Source organism: Pezoporus occidentalis, unplaced genomic scaffold, assembly GCF_034315485.1.
Source record: "Pezoporus occidentalis ecotype Australia unplaced genomic scaffold, CSIRO_AGI_Poc_V1 ctg20, whole genome shotgun sequence".
NCBI classification, from domain to species: domain Eukaryota; kingdom Metazoa; phylum Chordata; class Aves; order Psittaciformes; family Psittacidae; genus Pezoporus; species Pezoporus occidentalis.
The window spans coordinates 6663690-6691310 of NW_026913856.1; the positions used below are offsets into that span (position 1 = coordinate 6663690).

The following is a 27621-nucleotide window of genomic DNA, read 5'->3' on the forward strand; positions in this document are numbered from 1 at the left end:
GTATTGGTACAGATTTATTTTAAGACAAATGAGTACTTGTTCATTTATTAGATATAATGTGGCAGCAAATTCTTTTTTTCTGACCATTTCAGGTATCCTCAGTAAAAAAATCCAAAATTTAAGTCTGACTGCAAAATGCCTTGAATCTAGCTATGGCTAGTTCCATAATTGTAAGCATCTAGCTTGCAAGTGACAAACTAAGGCAATTCAGCTTGCTTTCCTACCCTGGGCACCATGTAATCGATACCTTAATGGAAGATTTAGGGCAGCTGCACATGGAAAAGTATCAGTTAACACACAGTAACTTGAGAAAGTGCAGGAACACACCTGAACAGGTTATGACACAGGACTTCCCTTGAGGTCCATTTATCAGTCCTCTTTTGAAGATGTGCATTAAATGGTGGCAAACATCTATACAACATCCTAGTGGTGAGCACACTTGCTTGAGAAATATTTGGGGCTTTCAGCTCTGAGTGATACTAACATAGTTTTTATCTTCCACCTGATCTTTGTTGGGTTTGGAAATTATTACCTTCAAGATATCTGCTGTTCTATCAGATTTGTTGAAAAAGGTAATTGCTTTCAAAACCTGTAAAAAAAAAAAAAAGACAATAAATGTGATTGTTTATTCCTTATTTTCAAAAGAAAACAATGTTAACCCTGTGTCAACTGCTCCAGACATGCTGACCATAGCCCTAACCTCTCCCTTCCTAGGGAGTTTCCTTATCAAGAAGCTGAAGAATCAGACTACCATTACCTTATTCTACCTGATTTAATAAACTTTTGTACTTATTTCCAGGACACAGGAGGCACGGCTGTAGGTTGTGACACTCAATAACTAAAATAAATGGTGATAAACATGGAAAGCTTGTCTGATTCTAGAAGCACTTACTCCTTTATTTCAGTAGGACTTTGTGATGGCTCGGCATGTACAAATAAACTGAATGTAGTCCATTCAAGCAACATTTTGGCCTCTCATCACCCACGCAGGGCACATTAGAACACAGGTCCTGCTCAGCTCCACACAACTTGTACAAAGAGAGGACCTACTCCTGTGACAAGAAAAATGGTGTAAGTTGATCATAAAACAAGCGTAAGTGACAAAGTAACATCATTTCTATTGATTCACATTCAAAAGCAGGATGCAGCTGTGAAACTGTGATGTTTTTACATGCTGTACCTAACAACAGCACAGCAGCTACCACTGCTTACCGAGGAAGTGTGCTACTGCAACCAGCCAGCATGTTATCCTTTGTGGGCACACAGTATAGAAGGTGTGCTGAAAAAGCCAGGGATGCAGGTTGGAAGGCCAGGGTCAATGGCAAAACCTACTGAAGAAACCTGGGCTTTTAACCAGGAGATCACAGCTCTCCATTGTGAAGGAGAGTGTAGCAGGAGCTGCTGTCAGGTGTGTTCCCCTGAGGAACGAATGCCACTGTAAATCATGAATACCTTGCTTGCTACCAACTGCACTGAGTAGGGCAGCAGAGAAAATAAATGACAAGAGAAACCAAAGCAGCCCCTGACCTGAATACTGTATGCATCCTTCCAACACTTTATGGGCTGAAATAAACTCTGACTTAAGTGTCAAGTCTTACAGGCTACAGTCCTATCTAATGGTCCAGGTATTTCACATGCTGTGCTGCTGTTTATAGCCTCAGTGTTACATCATGACCTAGAGGGTCATGGTCAGTTCAGTACTGGTTAAAAACCTGCATTCAAAACTACTGCCTGTACTCAGAAACCTGCGTGTCACCCTCTTCAAATACTAGAATACAACTAGAATAGAACCGTGAATGTGATGTAAGCCCTATAAGAAAACTGTAACTTTAACAAACAATTCTCAGTCTCTACTATGCCTCATTCTAGAACCTACCAATAGAAGAAGTAAGAGATTTTAAGATATTGTCCCTTTATTAGCACCAGTTTCCCACTCATAAGACATACTTTTGGGTATTACTGTACAGCTGTTAATACCATAGCTTCTAACAGCTTAAGCCTCGATAACTACAGGGATACTTTCGCTAATGCAGCAGTTACAGAACAGTTGACTTCCAGGAGGTACGTTTAAGAAGCCTCTAATTTTCAGGATGGCAAGGGAAAGGGCTGCACATGGCTTTGATGCACAGAAGCTGTGCCAGCTCCTGGTGCAACATACCATGGCAGCTTCGACAACGCAACAGTAAGGCCATCTGCACAACATGACCCACACATGGCTGCAAGACGTGTCAATCACTGCCAATAAACCAGTATTTGCTGAAATGAAATCACCTGGGAAGCCAGTCAGAAAAAACAGGAATGTATCTACGGCTTGTTATCCAAAGAACAATCCACAAAAGGGAAAATTTACTCATTATTTCAGCCCTGGCACAGTGAAACACAGCGCAGTGTTAACACCCTAAATTAATCTCAAAATACACAGTTTAAACAGACTAATACAGTAACAGGAAGCAGTAACTTCAGGAACTTTCAGTATTTCAGCTTCTTTAAAGACAGGCAGTTATCTCTTCTGTAACATTACATGCATGCCCTTCAGAACAGTGGAAGTATTTACACGAGAGGAAAAGAAACTGGACTGCTCCCTTCTCCGTCGTGAAGACCCATTTTGATTAAGTAAGATCCCTCTCTACTGAGACAGTTATTGTCCTAGTAAGTAGTACAGATGGTGAATATTTATTCTGCTCTCTTCAGCATTGTTCATGCTCAAATCACTCTTCAGTAGCAAGCTGGAAAATCCAAGCACTGCTAGACAGTTAAGAGTCAATGACCAATGAAAGAATACTAATAGCACTTAACAGCGGATGGCTTTTACGAGCAGACTGTCCCACCTTCATCTTCAAATGGCCCTTTTGCACTTGAATTTGTACTGTGATTCTGGTACAGAACTCACTGTGGCCTCACATTGCTAACTTATCAATATAACAGATGAAGTGACCTCAGAAAGCAAAACACAACCAATAACTAAAACTGTAACAACTGTTTGAAAGGAAATAACTCTGCAGGCACTAGGCTTGTGATGGAGAACAGATGTCATATAACAAACGTACCCATCCATAATAGCTCCAGTAAGATGCTGCCACATCCTTGTCTGTAATCTGCTTCTCAGCCCCACACCTCAAACACCTTAGAACAGCTCCTGTGGATACCAGTAAATTAAACTGGCTGTTAAAGCAGGAGAACGTGGCATATGCCTAAGGCGAGGTAGAAGAGGTGGACCTGTTCATGATGTGCAAATGAACTACACTGGCTTAATGCTGAGCAATTAGCCCTGGAACCACAGGATACGGGTCTGAATTTGTGAGAAACCCCTGATTTGACAAGCCTGAATGGCAGTACTTATATGGTGCCAATACCTACTAGATTTTAAGATTGGTAGGATGACTGCTTCCCTTAAGCAGATCCATGTACCTGTAGTGTGCATATTAGATACAAGAAGCCAGTGGTCTAGAGAAATAATTGAAGTGTTAATGAAGTGTTATCAGCCTTGCTTTTTCTTCCTCACAAGCTACCCTCACTCATGTCACTGAACCAATTCTCATACATTTGTCTGGGGCTCCAAGTGGAAAAATCTCATTATCCTTTGAGTCCAGCTGTTAATAATATAGGATGATGCTGTATTTCCATCTGCAGCAAAGCAGGAGCATTAGCTCTTTTTGAACTATGGCCAGGTGGATGCACATTTAATTGCCCTCAACGTTTCTGTTTCAAGATGAAAAAAATCTTTCAAAATCACTGCATTTTCAGAACTCTTTCATTTAAAGTAAGTGACCTGGTTTCCTCAAACTTGAAGAGCTTAACATAAAGAGAACCCTCTTTTCCTTGTTATCTATTCCTCCCAGCCAAGAATGGCTTGTACATATTTATATAAGCAGCTAAATTTCACCTTGAAACCTGAATTCTAAAGAAGTTCATAAAGCTTAGAAAACTCAACAGGAGAATGAAATCATCTTCTGACATGTTAAAACAGAAGCAGTGTGTCTTGTAGCAATCAATCTGCATGGTGAAAATTTTAGTACCAATACAGTTAAGTGCCTATGTTCACCCTAAGGCTCTGTACAAAAAACAGACTAGCAAAATGCACATGCTACATAGAAAAGAAAAAGCAACGTGTGAACAGTTTGTTCAGTCTGATATTCTGATATGGGTCTGATATTCTGAACTGTAGATAGCTACATTTTAATTGCAAATAAATCAGAAATTGAAAACCAGCATGAAATTCTGTTAAGATGGTCCTTCTGTTATGGCAATATCATTTCTGAAGGAGGGCTCTTAAGTGAAGGAAGGTACACACCAAAATACACAAGACAGGATTTAGTGAGAAATATTGTTTTATTGGTTTGCAGGTCACAGCTACCTCTTTATAAAAAAAGCTTATCAACTTAAAATATCCCCAGAGTGAGCCAAAGTATAGCATACATATTTGGACATTTCTCAACTGATCCCGAAGTATCAGTCTCTCTTATTTCTATTTGAACATTTCCTTCTTGCTCATTATACTTTAGCAGACAAAAATGCAAATATAGCACTACATACCTGCTGCACTGAGAGACCAAGATTTTCCAGCAAAGCAAGGATCCAATGAGATTTTTAGTGGGTTTGAAAAATACCAAGAGGTTTTACATGAGTTTTTGAGGGTGAAAAAGACAGGTATTATTGAAATAAAACTGTAGATTAGTGCTTTGCTAATATATTAGAGAAAAAAAATTACCTTTATTTTGTACTTCTTTCCAGGTACTTTGGTACTAATGATCTATACCACTATTATGCCAAAAACGTGCAGCTCCTTTTAAAGATACAGTTTATACAGGTTATCAAGACTAATGGTACAGCTCAAGTATTTTCTATCCAAGTTACCACTGAGCTGTAACTGAGAGAATTTTACTTGCTTTTTAATACATACCTCATACATACATATTTGCACATAATAGATATCTAGAACTTGCAGTGGCTCAATCACAGTCAATCAGGCTTTGAATATATGACAAAGTAAGCAAGACTGGGAACCTGGGTAACCTTTCATTGCACTGAGCTGAGTAAATTATTACAGGTCTTTATAGGTGCGGAACACTTGTTCTTGCTTTTCATAATATTTAATTAAAGCTTGCTGTTTTGCTGGAATTGAGACACCAAGGAAAGAACCTGCTCTGAGGCTTTAATCTGTTTACTGCCCAGGTATGCTGCACTGTTGCTGGCTGTATCCTCTAAGAAGTACCTGTAGTTTACCATCATGCCACACGAAGCAGCAATGCCCCGAGGGCTTGTGTCTGCCATCCAGTTTATCCGCCACATCACAGAACCATTCTGAAGATGAAAATTTGCTACTGGATTAAGGGCATAGCCACGATGCTTCTCTCCATACAAGTACCAGGCGCAGAGTCTCATAAATGGTGAATGGAGCACTTGAACTAATTTCTCTGATCTCACCCACTCATTGTTATTTAAGATCTTCTTCAGTGTTTCAGTAGTAGTGTCTCCTGTGATCTCAGAGATTTCTTGCCATTCTGATTCCGTAAACAGTTCATTTCTTCCCAGTTCTTTTGCTTGTGAGGAGAGGAGACCAACAAGCCATTTTGTGAATCCTGGTATAGGTGAAAGAGTAGAGAAAGCTTTTATCTGAGGAAGTTCTTTCTGCAGACAACAGGAGAGAGGAAAGGAAAAAATAAACCACCAGTTTTGTTATGATTGACAATGAGAAGTTTTGAGTGAAAGAACAGCTGATACCCTTTTACCTGATGACAAGTGATGACTGGGGATTCTGAGAATTAAATGATACACGCAGACAAACACAAAATAGAAGATCACCTGCCCGTAACAGGTTAGTGCTTAGAAAGCACTTGGAGAACAAAGGAGATTTTAACCTTTAACCCTGACTGAACTATATTCTATACACATCATCTATTTAAAAGTACTTCTGCAGTACTTACCAAGGCTATGTTCTGATGCAGGATTTCACAGGCAGAAATGAACAAATGCAATCACATGCTATTAAGTTATTTGGAGGCATCAAAAATTTTAATAATAAACATACAAGTTTTCAAAACCTTTCAAATATATGTAAAACCCTTATGAAATATCATTTTTATATGTAACTACCTTTTTTAAATGAAAAGCAGTTTATTATTTCAGTCTATTTGTAAAATCAGGAAAGAAATGATTTCTAGATTTTCATGGACAGAAGTATGTCCTGAGGATTTGAAAGAGGGGCTTTTTATACACAGGCCAGCTACTTTTTATGCTATACCCAAACTACACATACAACTACAAATATAACAAGGGAAAGTGTAGAGTCCTGCATCTGGGCAGGAACAACCCCAGGTTCCAGTATAGGTTGGGAAACGACCTGTTAGAGAGCAGTGTAGGGGAGAGAGACCTGGGGGTCCTAGTGGACGACAGGATGACCATGAGCCAACACTGTGCCCTTGTGGCTAAGAAGGCCAATGGCATCCTGGGGTGTATTAGAAGGGGGGTGGTTAGTAGGTCGAGAGAGGTCCTCCTTCCCCTCTCCTCTGCCCTGGTGAGACCCCATCTGGAATATTGTGTCCAGTTCTGGGCCCCTCAGTTCAAGAAGGACAGGGAGCTGCTGGAGAGAGTCCAGCGCAGGGCAACTAAGATGATTAAGGGAGTGGAGCATCTCCCTTATGAGGAAAGGCTGAGGGAGCTGGGTCTCTATAGTTTGGAGGAGACTGAGGGGTGACCTTATAAGTGTCTATAAATATATAAAGGGGGAGTGTCACGAGGATGGAGCCAGGCTCTACTCAGTGGAAAACAATGATAGGACAAGGGGTAATGGGTACAAACTGGAACACAAGAGGTTCCACTTAAATTTGAGAAGAAACTTCTTCTCAGTGAGGGTGACGGAACACTGGAACAGGCTGCCCAGGGAGGTTGTGGAGTCTCCTTCCCTGGAGGCATTCAAAACCCGCCTGGACACATTCCTGTGTAACATTATCTAGGTGTTCCTGCTCCGGCAGGGGGATTGGACTAGATGATCTTTCGAGGTCCCTTCCAATCTCTAGCATACTGTGATACTGTGATACACTGATAAAATAGCAAGGTTAGAAATACATACTTGCAGTAAAAAAAAAAAAAAAAAAAAATTCAGTTTAATACTTGTTTAACAAAATAAAACTTCACTACTCCTAGTAATTTGTGAGTAAAAACTGTTAACTATGTGATCACATAAAGCAAAACACATAATGTGTTAATTCTGGAACACACCAATGGGAAGAATAGGGAAGGTTGCTAAACTCACTGTCACTTGGAATTAACAAAAAGTACATCAGTCAACCTTGTTGAAGGAACACAGGGGCAAGAAACAGAGGGAAGATGGAGCTGAGCTGAAACCATCAGTGTTGATTTAATTACCACTTCTACCTATATGAACAGTAAGAATCAAGACATTTATCAACATTACGGAAGTATCTAAATGTCAACAGAAAATTGTCTTTAAACGACTAAAAATGCATTTTTTCTACTTTGAGTGTTACAGAAATAACCATTAAAAAGTCATCATCACTCAAATGCTACCTCACACTAGCAAATGTTAATGGAACACACGCTGCCGGGTTGTTGGAATTGCACCTGTGAGGCTGCATCCTTAGGTACCACTGTGCCCCACACCACACTGCCATCTGCGTGCTGTGCCATGAGGATGCAGAAGCCAGGAGCACAGGCTGGAGCCATGCACCATTTGTAAATACCTTTAATAACTGAAATAACATTCAGCCAGTTATTTACAACACCTTTTTCCTTACCACACAGAGCTTCCCAAATAGCTTAATGCTGTCCTGCTGGCTTCCAGCATTACAAAATACCAGCCAGCTCAAATCTACCACCTCTGCAGTTTTGTGACTTATAATTGTATGAAGTGGCTAACCTCACTTCCTTCCCTTAGCTGAAGCTCTTTAACTATCACACACATATGCAGGTCAAAGAGCCCTTCTTCTTCGAGACCACACAGGAAGAAGAAAGATGGAACAAGTTACAAAGAAACACAGCCTCCATCATCTCCTTAGAGAACTGGACAAAGGAAAAAACAATTTTATAAAACCAATAATTTCTGTGCGTTATTGAACAAAACAACCATTTCTGTAACCAGAGCACCTAGGACATCCTGCCTGTGTCGTATTCTCAACTGCTATTGCTGCCATGGTTAGAGTACAATACTACCAAAGCTCTTCTCCTGTGACTCTTTCACTAAAGGACATGATGATATTTTATTTTTATTTTTAAGAGTAACTCTGAAGCATAAGTCTGTAGCAAGATTGCATATGCACTTCATAAAAGTATCATTTGTAAATCTACAGAAAGCAGTGTCTGTGGAAGGCAGGTTCTGCTGATATCTTAGCACCTCTCTGTTCAATTTTAGAGAATACAGCATCTATAAAACAAAAGTTTATCAGGGTTGTGCCCTTACTGCAGACCATGGCTACAAAAGCCATGGATATAGAAAATATGTTTTAATTAGAAGAATGTTTCTTGGATTAGACAGTTCAGACTTTTTTAGAGACGTTTCCCCTCTGATTTTGAAAAGAGAGCAATGGCTACAGTAATTAAAAATATATATTTGGGGGCAGGAAAAGGGCACAAATGAGAACAAAAATGAGAACAGAACAAACCAACTCTATAGACTTAAAAAATCTTTCCTTTCCCAACCCCACACTCAGTACTTCCCCATGGATATAAAGCTCATTTATCCACAAATTAATTCAAAATAACTTTACATAATGTGAATACAGAATCAAATGTACCCACTATATCTTCCTTTCGTCACCTTTCATCCCCTTCCTGTAGTGTTTCTCAATCAAGAAGTCTATCTAATCATCACATCTGGAATATACTTTCCTTTAAAGCAGCAGGATCTTAATTAGTATGGCAGAGGAGAGTCATGCACAGATGCCCCCTTGTCAGCTACACTTTCCTTGATTCAATGCTAGCTCCTATTACAGAACAACACTTTGAGCCCAAAACAAGAGATCTGGAGAAAGCAGAGGGAGAAAGATGTCACAAAAGGGAATTTTTAAAGGAGACTGGAAAAATACTTCAAGATACTTGCTCCTGGAGAAAAAGCTGAATGTTCCTAGAGAAAAAGCTGATAGTTTTCAGTTTTGTTAAGATGGTAACAAGCAGCATCACCTGCTACCATTGTCTCTCCATCAGTGCACTAAAAGCTGACCAGTGGGGACACTGGCTGCACATGGCTGTAGCTTCGCTGCTAAGACAGTCTGCTGTTAAGTAATCTGACCTTTGGCATGTCTGCTCTCACTGCAGTTAGATAAATTTCTGACCAGAAGGGAGGGCCACAATGCCCTTCTGAAGACTCAGTGACGAAGCACCCTCCTGCTTGTCTACACAATAATGATGGATGACAAACTCAGCAACTGTCTAGGATGTGACAGACCTACAAATGAACCTTCAAGTACACAAACACAGACCCGTAATCTATAATGAGAAGTACCCTTTTCACATCATCTTTCTTAAGAAGCAACAAGCTCTCCCCAAAAGAGACTGGATTTCAAACTGGGTTTCATTCTTTGTGTCTTCATTCCTGTTGTGTTTTAAAGTCCCTCTTTAGTCCGTAACACAGAGAACACAAGAGATAGGAATACATTAGGAAAAGCTTTTATATTAACCATCTATCAATGAGAAATCCTAGACGGGCTCCAGAGGGAGTACAGACATTACTATTGTGCAGCTGGGGTGAAAAAGAAGAAAAAAAGGACAGAAAAAGGTTGTTAGAGACTATTTTTCCTCTGGGTAGGGACTGAAGGAATTCAGGATGTGTTTCTTTTTGACCCAAAGATGGGATCATATTTCCTTCAAGTTTTCCTTTTTTTCCCAACTATATTACTTGTCCTAGAAAAAATAGTGCCTTTAAGAACATATTGCTTAGGTGTCTTTCAAGAAGTCTTCACAGATGTTTGCGGTTAAAACCTAAGAGGAAAGGAAGCAATGCTGAAATCTGAGAAGCAAAAACTCTTCTTTCAGGTAAAAGGAAAAACTGACTGGGCCAAAAGAAAAGGCTGGTTACTACAAAGTCAAGTCTGGAAGTCTGCAAAATCACTGCTAAGAAAACACAGGGTTTGAAAATACTGTTTTGCTACTGAGCATTTCACACAGGAACTAAGCTTCTAGAGAGTAACCAACCTCATCTCCCCACTGCAAAACCCAGAGGGTACCTATGCACCATCCCCAAGGATAAAAGCAAGAATGAGGGATTTTTTTCCCATATTTGTGGATTAATAACAACTACTGCTAAATTCCTACTTAAGCAACTGACATTTTGCTTCCTTGGGATGTTGACTGCTCTCTGAATCATTCACTTTCAGGAGTGATCTGTTCACCAAGACCAACGCAAAATATTTAACAGGAAGTTAGTTGCTCCTACTCTATCAATATACACAATGTAAAATTGTGAATAATTTTTACTTCTCAGGATAGATAGGATATGGGAAAGTGATCCCATTTTGAAGCTACAGTACAGATTACTACTTATCTGATAAATGCTCTAGTGTAGGAGCTTATCTGAGCAGGCATTTCTTGTAGAAAAATAAATAGATTCAGGGGAGTGTGCACATTTATGTTGCTGGTAAATTGATGTGCTAGTTTCTAAGACTATTGGTGGAGATCCATTAATGTTTATTTTCCTGTCAGAAACCCACACACCATTAAGAAACAGCTGCTCATTTTGTTTTGAGCTGGATTTCTGGGTTTGGTTGTCTTTTATTTATTTGGGTTTTTTTCATTACAGGAGAGTGCAGATTTCTCCTATTATCCATATCTTATCTGAAGCTGTCTTGCGCTGTGAAAGCTGTAGTCCAAGGTCACATTTTTCATCAATGAAAGCAAAGTGTGTTTTGGAAATTATGATCTCCCCAGGTCACCTAGATTAAATTAAGGTAGCAATTATCAACAGCCCAACCAGAAAGCTAGAATCTGCCACCAATTGTTAAGCATTTCTATTGAGTCACACAGTAGCTATCAGTTTTCTCCCCCAAATGCCACAGGCTATAAAATTCTAAGCAGTTTTCTCAAAGGCTTCACCACAGTTATCTGTGTCTGTCATCTGCAGACTGAATTGCTATGATGTACCTTCTGCAGAGCTAGAGACCATTTAGAGTGGCTATAAACACATCCTGAATTAAATGTCTGTCTAGTGAGAAATCTGTCTACGCATTCACCAGCACCTATCAGCTCGCTAAAAAAGCATCTGCCTGCTTGTTTCCCAGTGTCCAATTTGGGGTTTGTTTTCTTGCTAGTTGTCTGAAATAGTTTCAAAATCCAATTCCTTTCCGAGAACAAAACAAGCTTAAATTAAGGACTACAAGAGATTATTTCAGTTGTCAGCTCCCTGCTTTATATACATTAATATAAACACAAGACTACACAATGGACTCATGAATTCAAGCTACTGCTTACCCAAACTAATGTAAATAGGATAAGCTCAGAAAATAATGGAAGCTTGTTTATAAAAACCTTCTGTATTATTTGTGTAGCAAGCTTTTGTTAAGCAACTACCAAAGAAAGAAAAATCTCCTAGTTACAGCAGCTCACTTTCTCCAGGATGCCCTTTGCATGCGACACAAGGTCCTACTCTGATATCCATTATACCCCCCCCCTTCACCCAATTATATTACTGTACTTGCCAAAAATGTCTCGGAGATTAAGGATTCAAACTGCTAACAGTGCACATATAAAGAGATGAAACTGAGGACCCATTTATGTGACTCAAGTTCATACGTCCTCCATCTACTCAGATTAGTGAAAGACTCAAAAGCAGGGGCCATTAAGGTTTATGCAGTGCCTCAAACTAACAGTGCTCAACACTGAGGGTTGTAATCTTTGCCAGTCTCTACCACTGCAGTTTTCCTAACAGACCTAATAAAAACCCATTTGCAAGAAATATTTCCATGAGGGAATCTGTACTTGATGTTCTCTGAAGGTGAGAAGTGCCACCCTACACAAATTCATGTTCAGCAGTGATCAGCTCAGGCAAATTAGCAAGAAGAATATGCTCCATCCCTGTTCAAGGCCAGGTTGGATGGGGTTTGGAGCAATCTGGTCTAGTGGAAGGTGTCCCTGCCTATGGCAGGGGGTTGGAAGTAAATGAGTTTTAAGGTCCCTTCCAACCCAAACCAGTCTGGGATCCTATGATTTCTAAAAATAAAGCTCTATCTTAATTGTCCATGAATGAGATTTTAAGGAATCTGGTAAAACGGAACTTATAGACATAACTTCATAGTGTAGATACCTACTAGATCAATGTTTCCATACAGTTTTTAAAAACCTTGCCAAGTAAAGGCTTCAACGGTGGGAAAAGACGAATGGCTACTAGCATATGTATAACAGTGCATGTCTTCTTCTGATCTAATAATACATTCATGACAGGTCCAATTTTGAGTTTTTGTTATGAAGAATGACAGCTGAGAATTCAGTTTTGAGGTTACAAGTTGAAGTGTCCCAGCAAGTTAAGTTAAGGCAAAGTCAGATAAAGGATTTTTAGTAGAGGATAAAAAAAGTTTAAACAGTTTGCAATCCCTTGGGAAAACACAAATGAAATAACATTCTGCAGATCAAACAGATATCCACAAAAGTTAACTCAGATTTCAAGTTATAAAAGTGTATTAATCATCAGTGATTCACATAAAATGAAAAGCAAAATTCTTGATGCTTTCAAAACAGTCTCCTCTTCCCAAAGCATTTTATTATCAGTTAAATTAAGAGTCTCAACTTATGTAACCTGGATTGCTTGGTGATTTAGCAGCACTTTTAAAAAAAGATTTGTTTATTGCAAAGCCATGCAAAGGTTAGGTAAAATATCCTCTTCCTGTTTGAGACTTCAACTATCTATTTTTACAGAGTCTGCTAGAAGCTTGCTTAATGAGATGTGATTTCTGACCCAAGAATTTTTTGCTGAGGCTATATTGTTTCAGCTGCTGCCACCAAGTCAACTCAGCACTACTGCTATACCATGTCCCTTTTAAAGTAAGTGACTATAATGCTGCTCTGAAGAATTATGACCAACCTGAGCACAGACAACCTTGGAAAGTCCTTTACTTACAGCAGACCAGAGAGAAAGAAAAATACATGTGTGCAATTAATGCACTGAAGTAGGACTTCCAGAATTTTGGTAGAAAGGTAACATAGACTGCCAATAGTATTACTCATCATATGCCCTGCCTCTGGCCTGAACAATCTAACTTTGTGGAAATTTCAGAGTAAGTATTTTGAAGCCGAAATACACAGGGCTTTCTTCCACTGAAAGGCGAAGTCTGCTTAGATGGGAGTGAAAATGTTTACAACAAAAGCTGAATGACAATGCATTACTGAAGTGTATCAGATCATTCTGATAACAGTGTGATGGTGAGGGTCACTTCACGGATGTAAAATACATATTGGGATATGGCTCTTGCAGAATTCAAGACAATGAATTCAAGAACAGTATTTTGGAATGATGAGGAAGAAAACATCAATGAGTGGGAAGAAAGTGGGGAGAAGGGAAAAAAGTATTAACAACATCAAAGAGTGGAAGAAAAACTTAAGAGAACTACATCCATCATAAACACTACTGGATTATCCTTCTTGCATTTTTCCAACCCTGGAGTGGTACACCAAGGTTTATCACCAAGAAAAGGAAAGATGTAGAGGTTGTTGTAGCTTTGAGTTAATACTAAAAGGTACACATCCAATTTGCCATATAAAATCTTACTAGTAACAGCACATTTTTCATAACATCTTAAAGCAGTGTATCACATTTCAGTGGGGAGGAAGACCTCCCTCTTTGGCACTGCATGGAAAGCACTTAGCTTTCAGTATCAAATACATTATTTAAGCTTGAGGCAATAATTTTATGATTAGAATGCATTTAAAGGCATCTCAGCCAAAATGTTTCCTATGATCATGTAGTTGATGAACACGGAAAAAGGGCTGGACTTTACAACACTGACATCTAGAAACTTTGTCCTAAGTGTAAATAAGAAACACATACTTCTGTTGGCCACATCAAATTTTAGAACTCTATCTTGCTTTCAAACTTACAACTTTTCTAGTGTCTTAAGTAATTAGTGATGGACAAATATGTTGTCAATAGTTATTTCATGAAAGCAACTCAATTATCCAGGAATTACTTTTCAGATATGAAAGCAGAGAACAGCATGAATTTGTTCCATTTTCTCTTCAGTCAAGATCAGACAGATAACATGGCCTAATTATACCTGGATGACTGCACTTTAGACAGTTAATCTTAAAGCCATTTTGAAAGCAAAAAACAACAAAATTTAGCCAAAATATCTATATAAAACAAAACAAAACAAAATAGCAAGAAAATACTATACTTCAGGGCAGCCAGCTATGATTCAGTAGTTGCCTAAGCAATCATTTTGTAGCTGCAGCAATTTGGTGCATCCAATTTTAAGTTATTTTTGTAAGTAGAACTGAAGTTCTAAATCACAGACAATTTTCCAAACACCATTACTATGCCAGATGTTGGAAGAATGAACTTAAACACAAGTAGCGATCATTATTTTTAAGTGGTAGCTTTGTCAATAATTTAAGTAGTAAAGATCATTAAACAAAGTACTCAACACAGAAATGTGACCGTCTCTTTCACACCACTCCACAAGTAAATTAATTTTCATTTTTTTCTTCTGTTCCTTTCAAGACACTTCTACAAGAAATCCTTAATCTATTAACAATAATCCCATAGCATGCAATGATACTGCATAAGTTCACAGAACTGACTTGAATAAAGTAACTGATTCCTGTAACTTTCAAACGTTAAAGACATCTTCTCTGCTATAACTGCATGAAATTCCCAGGCAAAGAAACCTCTGTCCTTTTTTTTTTGGGGTGTGTTGTTTTTTGTTTCCTTAGGTTGGTTGTTTTGTTTTTAAATAGACATATTCAAGGTAATCATGAAAACTGTATATATAACCAGGGGCAACTCAATATAAAAAACAATAAAACTAATTAATTATTGTACAGGAAGTACTTTTCTTACTGGAGCAGTTGTTAAGATTTTGAAAAAGGAACAGCCAGGTACATTGAAAAGATCAGGGCCTGGAAGGAAGCCTGGTTGCAGGCTCCACTCACTCAACTGAGAGACAGTAGTGAACCTTACAACACACTACATTGCAAAATACAGCTGTATGAAAGCTACCTTCAATAGAAACGTACTAAATTTTACTTCTCACCAACCTATGCATATGATTGGGCAAACACAAGCAATTCACACAGTACATACCACCTATGCAACAGTATCTACATGTGGTAGACATTCACCAATAGCAGAAGATGTTCTTCCAACCATTCTTTACCCATCTGCAAATGCTGACCTGGTAAGAAGCTGCAAGTGTTTGGGAAGACCTAGCAGTTCCTCGCCTTGAGCAATGATACAAAATGGAAACTAAACCACCAATGCGAGGGGAGCAGGCTGGCCAAACAGCACGTTAAGTACACCCTGCCACACATACCTGCAGCTCTTTTACAACCCGCTTGATGAGGTAAGTCCCAAGTTCCACACCTTGCAGTCCCTGCTGAGTTAAACTGATTGAGTAGAAAATTGCTGTTGTAATTTTGTCTGCATCTTCTGTTTCTAAAGGCGGCACCTCTTTCACTATGGCCTGGGAAAATGAGAATGAAAAAAAGAAGTTAGTACTAGTTATTACCATCATTACTGAGAAGAGGGCCTTTCTTTTTAACTTGCAAACCTGTTAACACTTTCCCCCACTGTTTATTCATTACTCTCTGTGAGAAACAACAAAACCTAATAAAAAAGTATAAAGAGCTGCTTATCCATTAGCAAGTGCAGGAAATAATTGTAATGTGGTTTAAAACTTTGAGGAATAATCACTACTGCTTTGAAGTTTTAATCTCATTTGCTCTCTTTTCTTACATATATCTTATTATTCTTGCCCTTGAGCAAACCCCCAAAATGTCAACTTACATCATACAGGAGATAGACAAAATAATCCTGTAATTTTTAAATGTCACCTCTTTCATCTCTTAAAAAAACTCAATCAAACCCAAATATTCCTAAATTATAAGGAATTATGGACTTTAAAAGAAGTACATTACAATTAGAGCACTTTCCTGTCTACTAAATGCATCAGTGACTGTACCTGGATGCTGCTGGAGATATCACTGGTTAGTGCAACATGCAAGACTATCAGTGGTTCTCCTGGGATTGCACAGTGAGAAAAAAAGTAGCATCTTCTATATGACCCAACTCGACGCTTCATATCAACCCAGTTTCTAACAGGATGCACAGCTTCAGAACTCAATGAGAAAATAAAAACAAAGTAAAATTATGTATTTTTTTTCATTTAGAAATAGGGATCAGCTGCCAGCCCTACAAGCTCAGTACTTTTCCCACTGATGTCAGTGACAAAACTCTCCAATAAAAAAAGGAGAATCAGGGCATAAGTGAAAAAAGTTAAATTCATCAGCAAACTGTGACAAAGCAGATGGTAAAGGCACACTGCACACCCACTCTCTCTAGTTTTCTTTGGGATATGCTTATCACGTATCTGAGATTTCACTTCCACTCTCTATTCACTACAGAATATTTGACTGAGATGACTAAATCCTTGTATGAATCTGAATTGCAAGGGGAAGTGGGAAAAGTAGCTGAGAAAGTTGGAAGAAAAAGCAGCAGAGTACAAGGGCAGTATGTCAGCTGAAGGATCAAATTATGGGACAAATGATCCCCTTCCCTGTTTCCTTAATTTGGTTTTAAACAGTGTACTCTGTAGTATGTAAAATGCAACTATTTCTCATTTATACTTTGCCTTTCAGTATCTTGAAAATAGAGAATCTGTGCAGTCACAAGCATTTAATAACCTCCTCACTGAGCATTTGCAACTTTTAGCACTTACTCACTAATTTTCTGTAGTACTTCACAAGGTGATTGCCAAGTAACCCTTTCCAAGTTCAGGAATCCTGTTGAGAACCACTCTGAAAGCATGTTCTTTAGAACTCCATTCATTTCCTGCAAAAAAGAAGAAAGATGGACTTATCTGCTAAAGAAGCTTTGTAGAACACAGGGATGTGAGTAAAGATAACCTTTTATTTCAAACTACAACACTGGGAAGTTCAAGGAAACTAACACGTCTGTTTGAGAATACTAACATCTGTTTGAGAGTATTAACCACATGACAGTGCAGCTTTCATCACACTGGACTGAAATGACAACGAAAACGTTAAAGACACTGCCTATAGTAAACTGCAGACAGCAAAATGGAAGATAATGCCAAACAATGTGGGTGAAAAGCAGACAAGTATTTGAGCAGTCTTGACAATAAGGCTGCATAGGTGCTCAGATTTAGATATTGTGAAAAAGAAAGATGGGAAATTTGATAAACATAAGGTCTTCAATTTCACTGTAATTTTCTACATTTGAATCCCTTCTGAGTATTCAGGAAGATTATTAGTACTGGCTTATTAATTTAATATTAATATCTCTACCTTAGTAAACATTTTTTCCATTGCTCTTTAGGAGAAAGATATCCTCTTTAGACGAACAGCTATTTACTCAGTCTGCACATGATTAACACATGGCACTTTCTCCTTTTGACAGCTCTCCAAAACACGTAACACTTGGAAGTCACTTGGAACACACTCACTTGGAAGTCACTGGAACACATACTGACACATTTACGCACCACTGAACTACAAAAATGCTTCAGTCTGGACCTCAGCATGGACTGTAGAACTCATCACTGGCGTTGTACATGCCACTCAGGATATAAATTAGAAAATGAGCACCTTTCAACAGGATGAAAATAAACCCGTAGGCTTTAAAGAATTCTTCTCTGGAAGGATGAAAATTTTTGAGCAAGAAAAGCAAAACCAGCAGCAGACTACAGAACTCAAAAATCAATATGATATGGAAGAGTATGATACAGAATTAAAGCCAAAGGTAATATGAAACACTTTCAGGAACATTAATAGCAATAATGAATTTTATATTCCCTACTCTTTCCCCGCTGCCTCCATTATTAAGGATTTTTCTGGCTAAAATTCTTTGAGTTTAGAAAGTATTCTTGAACTCAGCATAGCATGAATATCCCCTGAAGAGATTCTAGAGCTTACTTTTCTGTCTTACATTTGCTTTGTATACAGGGCACTGTGTGGTACCAGCACCAGTCTGCCAACAGCCTGATCAGAAACATAGGCTTGCTTACCTGAAACTAACTTAATAACCATTTATTTAAGAACAAAACCTCCCCACTTTCTATTCAGACTTTTACTAGCCACTGCTGCACATAGAAAAAAATTATGCTACAATGTACTTTAGCTTGCTACATTTAAGTGAACAACAGAAAAAATATATAAATCTATCCAGAAAATGCTACCTAAAACGTTTTTCCAAAGCTCAGATGTAGTCTCAGGACTTCCATAAAACAGCAAAAATACTTCTTATTTTTTAACAAAAATAATTTTTTAACTTTGTAACCTAACAAAGATGAAAGCTCTAGAAGCACGTGTCAAGATACATCAAAGCAGGTTCCCATTGGCCAGTTTTATTCTTTAATTCAACATACTATAAAAACTAAGTTTCAAACCCTGACTATGCTTGCAGCCAACTGTGATCAGATACTTCCACCTACACCAATACACCCAAACCCAGAATTACATTAACTTCCCCCATAAAAACTCCTAAAGTTGATGGTAATGACCACAGCCATGGAGTCTGCAAGGTAAATTCCCAACAAATCCTGGCTCTTTTCCGTGCCTGGAGAGTCAAGTTTTCCTTCAGCTTCCCTTTTTTCTATCTATTCCTGCACTAAGTTTTGTTAGTGAAATATACCTTTTCAGGCTTTTGTCTGTACCTATCTTTGTTTGCACAGAAACAGCTGCTACATGAATGACCTAGAAGAAAACAGCCATTCATCTGCACAGAACAGTTGTCATAAATGAAAATCTTTTATCTTTCTATATGCTTTTTCAGCAGTATCCTCCAATATAGAAGAAGAGCTTATTTACTGAAACATAAATTGACATATGCTTCACACAGTGAAAATGTCAACTGTCTTATTCCAAATACAGGGTGTATCCACCAGGTCACCTCTCCCAAGATTTGTAAATTTTTTTGATGGTCTTTCTTGGTAAAGCCCTGAGTTATATAAAAAATCTGTTCTCAAAGTCTTTGGTGAAACTGTACTACAAGGCTGAACAAAGCTTGCATGTACCAGTAGAAACAAAAATGTTAAATGAACACAAAACTGAAATATTACAGAAAAAGCAATCACCTTAAGTACATTTATAGGGTAAATGGAAAACAATGGAAGACACATCATGCGTGGCACTGCATAAAGAGAAACCTCTGTAAAAAATACACATATGTGACTATCTGCAAGAAGTGCCATTTCCCTCAGGGGAAATGAGGGATCACACTAATCAAAATCCACGCCAGGAATGGACAGGCTTCACAATGTTTCACTAATGCATTGATTAAAATGTTCCTGCTCTCTTTATCTCAAGGTTAATTCCACCCTACACAACAGTAGGTGGTGTGGGGAGTAACATAATTGATGACATTAAGAAGGAGCAGCTACATCAGAACTTGCAACTAGGATAGTTAAGAGAGACATATGCATTATACCTTTCCTGCCTAATAAGTAGACCTACTGCACATTTATAGTGAGTTGGATGATTCAAGTGGCTTACTGGAAACATAAGTTAAACCTGTGCTGTCTTACTACCTCAGAAAAGCACACAACTACTATAATATGACATTATTGGGAAAAATGCAGAATTACTGTCATCTCAGTGCAACCTGAAACTTGATGCACTCTGATAATACATCACTCAACTGCATTTAGAGTAGCTGTAACCTATGCTGGCAAAACTGCTTTTGCTGATGCTTCTGGGTCTAATGGATTAAAGAGAAAGCAGAACGTAGAACAAGCTGTACCATGAAGAGCCCTTAATTGTCTGCGTAACAGTACCTACAAAAGAGGGCTCTTTCTGGCACAGCTAAATCACACAGGGCTTGCAGCTCCTGGGCAGCACCCCTCAGTGAGTACTGGCTTGCAATCCCAACAGGGCTTTTATCAGCAACAGTTTATGCAGAAAAGCTTTCAGTTCAAGTACTCTCTCATACGCAGATTGGTTTTAATAGTCTACTGTCCCAAACAAGCATATTCTGATTTTTTTTTTGTTCATTCTGGCTCTAAGATGCTTCCCTTATGAATCCCTGGTTTTGCATGGCTCTGAACTTTTTAGAAAATAACCATAAATCCTTTTAGTCGAATACCCTTCAGTGTAGTGAAAGTCTCCAGGTCTTCCAGGACTGCCTGTCTGCTTTTCTTTCACAAGGGTACACTGCAAACCACAAAAAAATAAGCTAGAGTTGTCAGACCTAGGGTCAAACTTACAGGTTCCTATTGCTCTCTTGTTGTTCTTCTGCTTTTTGGAGCACCATTTCAAGCTGCAGTCTGGCAGCTAGGAGGAAAAACTGCTGATGGCTGCACTCCTGCTAGTCATTACTTTGAACATACAGCTCTGCGTCTATTGGCAGTAAACAGGGCTCGGATGGCAACGAGTGACTTGGCGGAAAGCCAGTTATACTGCACAGAGACTGGTAGAAGTGGAAAACATAGGAATCATTCATTTTGCTTCTTTGAAGCACCTACAGGTTTAATAAGCATGCTCCATATGACAGAATGTAATGATGCCCAACTGCACCAAAGGCTCCTTTTCAAGATGCAGAACACATTACAGAGCCACTTCAGGTCCAAGATACAGCTGTATAAAAGCAACACAATTGTAACCAAAGAAGAAAGTGAAGCAGATGTGCTTTTCGTAATGATCATGAAAGAAAGGAAAGTTTTTGATGGGGAACTACATCTCAATTCTGTCAGCTGTAAATAATAACGCTTTATAAAATAACAGGGCAGCAGGCAGGCCAAAGAATTAGAATAGTTGCAGCTGGAACGACAATGATCTTCTCACCCAACTGCACATGCATATGTTGACAACACTTCTTAATGCAGAAAGACATAAACCACTTTATACTATAAAAAATGTGTTTAATTCAAGTAATCTGAGCAAAAATCGAGTTGTGATTAATATCCTAAAATATACTAAGTTTCTGAAAGGCTTGACTCCAACAATAACGGTCTTGGCTTACATCCTCTTATTTTGTAAACTTAGTTCTGAGTAAATTCTTATTTTCATTTCAGAGGCCTAATCACAAAATTACATATCCAACATTTCATTAAAAAGAAAGTACACATTTATTATCAAGCATCCCAATTTCAAATTTGAGCAACAATACATACTCCCAGTTGTATTTAAAATTACCAGCTATACTTCAGTTTCTATTAGCTAAGCATAATAACTATGATTCTTTTTCTTTTCATCCTGTGTTCTTGCTACAAGACAGCAAGTTAGAAGCTTTTTAACTTTCACATCAGGTCCCTATTTATTGAGCAACAAATGAAACTGTTATGAAAAAAATTGAATTATTTTTATTAACAAAAACCGTCTCTCTGAAGAAGGAACTACCAATTTCCATTTAAAACTACTAAAAAAAAATAAAACACCCCTACAATGAAAATTCATACGCAGGTATTTAACGCAAATATAATATGAACCAGCAGTAATTAACACTTCCTGAATATCAGATAGCTCACTGTTAGTTCCTGGTTAGATATTCAACAGGGCTACCAGCCTCACAAGACCTAAAAAAATGCACTCATCAGCAAAGCAGTATTCAATAGTGCGACACAAATAAAAGTGACTTTTCCTGCTTTTTTACTGCTAACAGTAATTACTGCAGAGGTAATGATAGTGTTGAAAACTTCCCTGGCTCTGTGTTTTATATTGTTTGATGTCTTATTCCTAAAAAAAAAAAAAATTAAAATATGTAATTTATCCCCCCTCGTTTCAGCTCATTTAGAAAAGTGCGCACTAGCATTTTTAAGTGACTTAATCACCTGTATACGTTATTTCACTGTAACCTGTTGAACAAACACAAAATAGAAATGCTCCATCAACCAATACTTAACAGCCCAAGCTGCTTCTCTGTTGATACGTTTCAAGGAAATAGAAAAATATTTCATACTTACAACACAGCAGTGGGTAATCCTCCTTTTAATAGGCCTTTCAAAATGCAAAGTAAAAGCCAAGGACTGTATAAGAAATATTTTAGTCACTTTGGACAAAACCAAAATCCCAGCAGGCATTTTAATGCACTCCGTAATTTTCCTTCAGCATTAAGAAGATCCATTTAACTTTATTTCCATATTTCATTGTCAGTGTGGATGCAAACACACAGACGTTACAGAATTCTGGTTATGCTTTAGTCTTTATACATGTTAGAATTTAAATCAAATTTACAGTAATGAAACAGCTATGCAGGATTTTTGACAGGTAAACACCAAACTTTTTCCACAGAAGAATATCTAACTTCATTTTGTTTCTCTAGTTAAAGGCTTCTTAGATTTTTAAAGCAAACTGTGTCAATATTCAGATTCTCCGCATAGACACTGTTTCACCTGAGAAAACAAATGCTCTAATTCACTGATGAATACTCATTGATGAGACCACAGTTCTTTCAAAGATGTACAAATATCCAAAATAAATACTTCTGTGGATGGATGTAGGCAAAACAAGTATTTCCCCTCCCCAAAAAGCCATGTACAGCCTACACACAAAATATTCTCCCTTAAAGCATGTCCTACCATTGCCAATTTCTCTATTAAAATTTGAAAATATCTTCCTTGATTATACCCACGTCAGTGTGCAAATCTGTGAGGAAGCTTTAAGAAAAGAAAATAATTCAAGGAAAAGTTCAACTTTGTGTCCCTGCTATGTTTAGGAGCAGCTGCTATGTAGGGAAAAGTACCCAAAACAATTGTGGTGTTTCTTTTTTTTTCTATCAGACCAACACAAGACCAAGATCACAGATACACACCAAACACTGCTTAATTATGGAAGGTTTATTTATAAATCAGTATGACAAAAGTACTATCTTTTTCATTATCTTTTGCCAGCAACTTGAACCTTCCTCTGACTTTTTCTACAATATTTGGAAAGATGAAGTATATTTTAAAATCAATAGTTGAACTATTTGCTACCTAAAATAATAATGTGATTTTTTTCAACACATATTTCAAATGCTGAAACTGAGCAAGCTAGCAAAATATAAAAAAATCTTAAGAGGAAAACGCTGGCACAGAAGAAGAAGGGAAGGAGAGCGGGTTCTGATCAGTAAGAGGAAGAACTACACTCAGGAAACAGATTTTCAGCATATTTCCCTCTGTAGATTGCAAGGGCTCATCAGAAAAAACAGCTCACTTATAAAGGCAGTGGAAAACCTGTGTGTGCTTTGGTGGAAGGAGGGAAGAACAGAACACATGCGAAGAATATCAGAGAGAAAGGAAAAAACCTCAAACAGCATCTAGAAAGAAGAATTAGGCCCAGTTTTACTGTAATTTAACTTTCAAATGTGCCAGTACTTTGTATTTTAAGTCATCTTAACATTATCCATGAGGCTTACGATAGTTAATAATCAATTCATGTATCTAACAGAAAAGAAAACCCACCTCTTGGACAGATTATGAGGAAAAATTCTCTTCACCATATGTCCTGTGGGCATTTTTGGTGGATTCTTTGGGGGAAAAAAGGCTGAATAGCTTCAAAAGTACACTTTACCACTAATTTTTTGCCATCTGATTATCAGGAATCTTGTGTCAACAGCATTCACCATCTTTCACACATCGACAGACATTTATTGTGTCATAACAACTTGTCCCTGAGAACACCTATAATTTTTCTGTCTTGCTCTTGTGATGATTCTGCCTTGTAGTAACAAAACATAAACGAAACCTTATCCTCAGCATGTTCCTTCTCTTTGCAAAATCCATCATATTAAGTATTTCCAGTGCAATCTTCAGGGTTTATGCTGAAGATCTACGGAATTCCTCTAGTAAGGTAGCCACTATTCTTCTCAATTTCTTGTAAGTCAGCTTTTTTAACCCAGTTTGCCTCACTCTGGGTCCTGACAAGTCAGAGCACTAGGACTTCAGACTTCACGGACATTGCTAAAACAATTCAGTGACTTCAGTGCCCAGAATCTTTCACAAGTCTAATAGTGAGACATTTCAGAGTGTACTGCAGCTAGGCACAGGTCACACAGTACATAAAATCAAAGTCTGTATTTCTACGTTTTCTTCAACTTAAGAGGTGATTTATGAGAGACAACTGAAGATGTGTATACTTGAAGGTAATACTGAACCAGTTTGCAGTACATCACATCTATTTTGTTAATGATTCAGGGACAGTGAAACCAACAGAGCAACAATGATGAGGTAATTTGCATCTTCCTTTTTTAAAATAGTACCTGAAGAAATTCAGGGAGACAAGAATTCATCATATGTAATAGTAAATCCTGATGCAATAACATCCATCCCAAATTCCAGAGCTTTTCTATACCTTTTTTCATCTCTTTCATAGGGTTAGGGAAACCAGCAAAGAACCATTCTGAAATTGCTCACTACGGGACCCCAAAATACATTTTGTATCATGAGAATAGTTCCCTACTCAAATTCCTTCTTCCTTAATACACACACACACACACACACACACACACACACACACTCCACCCTCAAATCTATAGCCTGAATATTCTTCCATATAGTTTTCTCTGTTCTTGATATTTAGCCTCAGGTAAATAGGTAACATCTCACACCTACAGCTTAAGGTATCAAATGCACATGCCCTCACAGCACTTCTTTGCAAATCATTTGCACCAACTAGTAATCAGCTCCACTGCAGAGCCTTCAAGATGGGTACTCCCTTGTGTGCTTATGGTTATTCTGATGCTTACTTGCAATGGAAACAGATTCTTAAAGCTGAACAAGATGCTTCTTTCGGAAGCAAGACATTAGACCTTTCCCAGTCATGCTAGAAAAGAACACTGGAATAGCACATAGTTCTTGGCTGCTGTGGAAAACAAATGAGAATGACCTAAATGAAACTCCAAATTGAAAAGAAACAGTATCCAGATCAAATTCTTAGAGCTAATAGGGTCACAAACAAAAAACAATACAAACTAGTTCTAGCTTAATCTTTCCTGGCTTACGCGCTACTTATCACTAACTCTTGTTCTTAGAATATATCATTTATTGAAAAATAAAATTGATCAAGTGCTAAAATGACTGTAAGAACAGATATGCATAGCTAAGCCTAACTGTATGATGAAACCAGTTATTTAAAGGATTTTGAGAAAACAATATAACAGAATGCTTATGACAGCACTTTCATTGAAGCTTTAGTTCTGCAGACAGTATTTTTCTACTTTCTAACAGCTTTAGTGTGCTTCTGAACATACGGTATTATTTGATGCATGTACACTCAGCTGTTTTACACATTTCTATCTTGCTAATTTTGCAACTTCAGTCTGGTTGTACTTAAAATGATCCAGCTGGATGTGGAATCTTACCAGCGCTGTTGCTCCTTCAGTTATATGATGATCATGGATGTTAAGAAACATCCTTTCTTGTCAAACTTAATTTGGATCTGAATTTCAACAAACAAGTTGGTCAATGCATCTGACCAACTTCCTGTCTTTCTTCATGTCTTCTGGTAAGTCCTGCCACCTCCTGCCACTATCATCTCCAATATCATCCCTTCCTCCATACCCATGTCACTTCACTCCAGCTTGTAATCACTGGGGATCACGAAATCATAGAATTCCAGGCTGGAAGGAACCTCAAGGATCATCTGGTCCCACCTTTCTTGGTAAAGCATGACACAGACTAATTGTCCCAGCATCTTGTCCAACCAAATCTCTGGTGGGAAATCTGTCACCTCCCTGGAGAGATTATTCTAATGGCTGGTTGTTCTCATTGGGAAAAAATTTCCTTCAGTGTCCAACCAGAATCTCACCAGGAGTAACTTGTAACTAACACACTACAACCATCCTTTAAATACTGGAACATGGTGATAAAGGCTCTCCTGCGCCTTCTTCTCTCCAGGCTGAGTGAGCCCAGCTCTCTCAGCCTTTGAACATGTGGCAGACCCCTAGTCCTCTGTGGCTCTTCTCTGGATCCTCTCCAGCCTGTCCACATTATTTGTGCAGTGGACACCAAAACTGAACCAATGCTCCACCTCAACTATTTTCTACATACTACTAAGTTAAGTGACGACTTTTTTCTGCCGTTGGTATTATTCATCATTAGCATTACATGGCCAGTGTGTGACTTGCAGCCCTCTTACCAGACTTTAGAGTCGTGCCACTACACATCACTCTTGCAGTAAGCACCTGACACTGCTTGGCAGCCCCATCAACTGCATTATGTCATGCTGCATCATTGTGGCACTTCCTCCAACGACCTAAGGCAGCCCAGCCTCCCACCACCACCTGACTTTGGAAATCCCACTGCTTTACATCGTGGGGTGCTCCCTTCCTGAGCTATCAACAAACCCCTCTCCCACTTGTGCCATGGACTAGGAAAAGGCTTCCCTCCTGACACACCACGAAGACCCCAACAGTGAATCAGGGTCCTGGGACACTTCCCAGCCGAACGTGGATGGTCCAGGAGTAGCTCCATGAGTAAGAAGCTCCAAATCACATCCCCTCCAGCCAGCCCTTCCAGGGCTCCATATCAGATCCACCCGGCTTCAGCCCAGCCCTCACCTTGACATGCGGCCCATCCACCGCCTTGCTCGCCAGCCCCTCCACCAGGTCGCCCCTCAGCTCCACCAGGAAGCGCAGCCCACCCTCGAGGCGGCCCAGGTGCTGGAAGAGACCCCGGTACTGGGGGTTGAGGTAGTAGCGGAGCCGGTCCTCGGCCTGCAGCAGGGCGCCCAGCTCCCTCTGCTGCTCACGGGCCTGCAGCACCTTGGCGCTGAACTCCGCCACCCGCCCATGATCCACGCCGAAGTCACGGGCCAAGCGAGTGAGCAGCTCTGCGCGGGGCGGCCCGGCCTCCAGGCCGCGGTAGTACCGCACGAACTCCGCGCTGCGCAGCTCCGCGGGGGGCGGCGCCTTCTCCTTGGTCTCGTAGGGCGGCAGCGGCGGCACGGAACGGCTCAGCAGCTCCTCCATACCCGCGACGGAGGCACTGCTGGTGCCTGGCGAGCACCGGCACAGACCCGCCGCCACCGAGACGCAGCGCAGCCCCCGCAGGAGGGGCCGCGGCCACAGGGCCCAGCCCAGGTGGCTCATCCCGCACCTCGGCAGCCACGGAGCACCCGCCTGCAGGACCAGGCCGCAGCACCGCCTTCGGGCGCGCTGATTGGCTGGCGTCACTGACTGACAGCGCTCCTCGCCAATCGGAAGCGAGAAGAGTGTGGCGGGGTTGGGGTGGTGCTGCCGCCATGTTGAGTGTGGCTCACTGTGAGTTGGTTACCTGAGGTCTTCATGGCGGCCGCGTTCTGTCATCTCTCCCCGAGTGCCCTTCGCAGTACAACCCACTGGTCCTTGTATCTTTCTCTCTTGTTGTTCCCATTTTTTCTCTACCCGTGGCTGTTTAAGTCACAGCCTGCACCAGAGGGAGAGGCCTGAGGTGAGTGTGCACTAGGACAGGCACCACCATGAGCCCATGGCCGTGACATGGTTCAGGTGGCATCAAAGGGTAACGGTGGCATCTGAAAAGGTTTGGCCCCATG

At 39.5% G+C, this 27621-nt stretch overlaps 1 protein-coding gene across 1 annotated transcript; it reads right to left on the bottom strand.

Moving 5' to 3' along the window:
• Nucleotides 1-4381: 4381 nt before the first annotated feature.
• Nucleotides 4382-27193, bottom strand: MLYCD (malonyl-CoA decarboxylase). The gene is made up of 5 exons (XM_062618327.1): nt 26648-27193; nt 16875-16987; nt 16119-16275; nt 15471-15620; nt 4382-5628 (listed from the first exon to the last, which is right to left on the bottom strand). The coding sequence occupies exons 1-5, from the start codon at nt 27176-27178 to the stop codon at nt 5095-5097; spliced, it is 1485 nt and encodes a 494-aa protein (XP_062474311.1). The 5' UTR covers nt 27179-27193; the 3' UTR covers nt 4382-5094.
• Between the last annotated feature and the right edge of the window lie 428 nt (nt 27194-27621).